Genomic DNA, 3,627 nt, shown 5'->3' with positions numbered 1-3,627 from the left:
CCAGACAGGAAGCTTGGTTCGTCCAGACAGGAAGCTTGGTTCGTCCAGACAGGAAGCTTGGTTCGTCCAGACAGGAAGCGCGGTTCGTCCAGACAGGAAGCGCGGTCCCCCCCCGGAGGAAGGCTCCTCATTTTCTCTAAGGATGCACCGATATGAACATTCTGGCCGATACCGATAACAGATATTAACATTGCTGTCATGCCCGATAACCGATATTCACCGATGTCGATATGATCTGTATAAAAACAAGTTTCTATCATAATCAAATGTTATACATACTGAAAAACACATGGAAACACTGTCTCTATTTACAAAACATTCTGAAAAGCCGATACTGTAAATCATATATTTACCACACTGTTTCCTCTCAAAAACAACACACACAACAGCAGATAGACAGAAATAAGTATCTGCTGTTCACATCGGCCCTGTTTTGCAAATCAGACCGATACCGATATATAAAAAAAATGACTAACATCGGCCGATACCGATATGATTGCCGATATATCGTGCATCCCTAATTTTCGCTCGGGACATGCGGAAACCATAATTATGCAGAATATCATGTAAACTGAGCCGATTTCTCTGCGTAGTCATCTCCCGACTCCTCCAGACGATAGTCGAGCGTTCAGCCCCACCAAGACAATAAGGCCCGACGGTTCCAATCAGTTAGAACTGGTGTTTTTACACCGAATAACCTAAAGCTGCTCATCCCATGACTTAAGCCTGAGTTTCAATGAATACATAATGAGCTTTTGTCCCCCGACAGGTTTGTTAGCGGTGTCTCTGAAAGCTCACTGGGAATGTAATCAAATGACTTTTCTTTTCCTTCCAGTAATGGAAGTTGTGTACGTGTGTGCACGCTTATGTGTGTGTGTTTGTGTAGGACAGACAAGGAATGTGATTGTGTGCGTGCGTGCGTGCGTGCGTGCGTGCGTGCGTGCGTGCGTGCGCAGGACAGACAAGGAATGTGATTGTGTGTGTGTGAGAATTTGTTTGAGAGTGAGAGATCAATCATCCCTCCAGGCTCATAGAGTCACATCTGCCTGTCATGTCTCTCTCAACTCTTAACTGTCTGGCTCTGTCCCGCCCCTGGCCCCGCCTCCTCCCCCTCCCCCCCCGCCCCTCCTCCCCTCCCCCCCCGCCCCTCCTCCCCGCCCCCCCCCAGGCATCGTGGAGCAGCCCCCGCCCGTCCAGGGGAACACCAACCGCAGGTCCGTCAGCACCCTCCGGCCCAGCGCCAAGGACGCCTACATGCTGTTCCAGGTCCGTCCACCAGGGGGAGACAGCATATAAGCTGCCCTTCACCAACGCATTCAACCATTGAGCCCGTGCTGTAGTGTTGTCAAAAATATCGATTTTTCGATTCATATCGATTCTGAATATTTAAAACGGTTTCAATACTAATTTCTCGCAATATCGATATTTTCCACACTATCGATACCAGCTGGCTTTCTCGCTCTGTCTTCTCTCCTACAGCGAGTTGTTGACACACAGGCACACACACACACAGGCACACACACACACACACACACACACACAGGCACACACACGCTGCTGCTCTGCACACATGGCCCCGCCCCCTCCCCCTCACAGACCTGTCTTGTCAACAAATCCTCTCACTCGCTCAGAGATGGCAAGTGCGGAGCCTCCGCGACTCTGATAAAGAAAACAGCAGAAGTGCTGTTTGGAAGTACTTCGGGTTTGAAGCAAATGACGAAGGAAAAGCTAAAGATGCCACGAAGCCCATATGCAAGCGTTGTTCCAGAGTAGTGCCAACGAAAGGTGCAAACACAACAAATTTAGCAAAACACCTCTAGGACCGACACGCGGATCTCTATAAAGAATTTAGAGAGGTTGACAGCTCCACTTTCAACATCACTGAAACATTAAACAAAATGGCCCAGTAAACTATTAACTTTAGTTTAATACATGAACTCTAGTTTAATACATCCATGAGCTTGCTATCGAAACGCCGCATTGACTGTGTGTGGGGGGGGGGGGGGCGGTAGATAAGATAGCTAACGTGAAGCTAAGCTAGGCTAGCTAGCTATCTAAGCTAGCTAGCTAATCCCCCTCAAAGCTATCCAGCAATGGGCCAAAGCAGTCAATGTGGCGTCTGAATAGCTGAGGGGAATTAGCTAGCTAGCTACTAGCTAGCTCATGGATGTAAACTAGAGCTAGTTAGCTTAGCTTCGAGAATGGCTGTTGGGCTAACAGGACAACACCAGCTATCAAGCCTGAGGAATCTTGAGTTAATGGTCAGTAAATCAACTTAGATGCTGTTATGCTTAACACATAGTACTATTAACTTTACTTAATTTCTAAGATTAGATTAGATAATTGAGTTATTTTTAAAGGTCGGATCTAAAGAGAAACCAAGATTTTCAAAAGTGTGATATTTCTCTTCACTTATAGTACCAGAGAGAAGCTGAGGAGAATCGACCAGCAACAAAAGCGACACACACAGCCTACCCTACTAGCTGTATTTGAACAACAAAGAAAGTATGATGCAAAATCAAATGAAACCAAGAAACTGAACAGGGCTGTAGCAAAGTACATATGCATGGATCAGGTCCCCGTGTATACTGTTGAGAAACCTGGGTTCAGACAGCTTCTTGGACAGTTAAATAACAAGTATGCCCTTCCTTCACGGAATCATTTCATGTACACTGAAATCCCCGCCCTATACAATGAAACAAAAGATAAAATCATGAAGAGCCTTGGGGGGAAACCCTTCTTTTCATGCACCACTGACCTGTGGACCAGCAGGGCCACATCCACATTCATGGCAGTAACTCTGCAGTTTATAACAGAATCCTGGGACATGCAGAGCTGGTGTTTGGGCTGTGTTGGGCTGCACTCAGAGCACACAGGGGACAGCTTGAGGGAGGCGTTGGAGGAGATGGTACATGAAACATGGGAGCTGGACATGTCAAATATGTCTGGCATCACCACTGATAATGCCTCAAATAACAAGAAAGCATTTTAGCAGGACTTCACATGGGTCCCCTGCTTTGGGCACAACCTACACCTAGCCATTAGCAAGGGCCTGGATATAGACCGTGTGTCTGGAGCGCTGTTGAGGATGAGGAAGACAGTGTCTGCTTTCAGCAAGTCAAAAAATCGAAAATGTTATGCCCTCAATGTTGTCAATTTCTCCCCGTGGTATCGAAAATGGTATCGAGTATCGATACTTTTCAAGGTATCGTATCGAAGTTAGAAATTCCAGTATCGTGACAACACTACCGTGCTGCGTTTAAGCCCGTATGGCCGGTCTCTCTGGCCGGTCTCTCTGGCCGGTCTCTCTGGCAGTATGGCTGGTCTCTCTGGCAGTATGGCTGGTCTCTCTGGCCGGTCTCTCTGGCTGGTCTCTGGCACGGCCGAAGCCTAATCTAGAACAAGAAGGTTGTTTTCAACGGAGAATCTTTTGTATTATCTGTGAAACCGGCCCATCATATTATCATCTCTCCCTCACGACAGGACCTGTGCCAACTGGTGAACGCCGACGCCCCCTACTGGCTGGTGGGGATGACAGAGATGACTCGCACCTTCGGCCTGGAGCTCTTGGAGTCTGTCCTAAACGACTTCCCTGGCGTCTTCCTGCAGGTGACACAGCAGAGTAGA

At 47.7% G+C, this 3,627-nt stretch overlaps 1 protein-coding gene across 1 annotated transcript in view; it reads left to right on the top strand.

Moving 5' to 3' along the window:
* The window catches only part of mon2 (MON2 homolog, regulator of endosome-to-Golgi trafficking), a gene marked incomplete at its 5' end in the record, with an annotated part of 45,317 nt that overhangs the window by 13,051 nt on the left and 28,639 nt on the right, over positions 1-3,627 (top strand). Inside the window, 2 exons of the mRNA XM_084451401.1 lie at positions 1,169-1,266; positions 3,484-3,609. Of these exons, the coding sequence (XP_084307527.1) occupies positions 1,169-1,266; positions 3,484-3,609 (224 nt within the window). The remainder of the gene's footprint in view (positions 1-1,168; positions 1,267-3,483; positions 3,610-3,627) is intronic.

The sequence above is a fragment of the Borostomias antarcticus genome (genome assembly GCF_949987555.1).
Source record: "Borostomias antarcticus genome assembly, chromosome: 16".
NCBI lineage: Eukaryota > Metazoa > Chordata > Actinopteri > Stomiiformes > Stomiidae > Borostomias > Borostomias antarcticus.
Note: the sequence above shows the minus strand (reverse complement) of the source record. Positions and strands in the feature narration are given on the sequence as shown.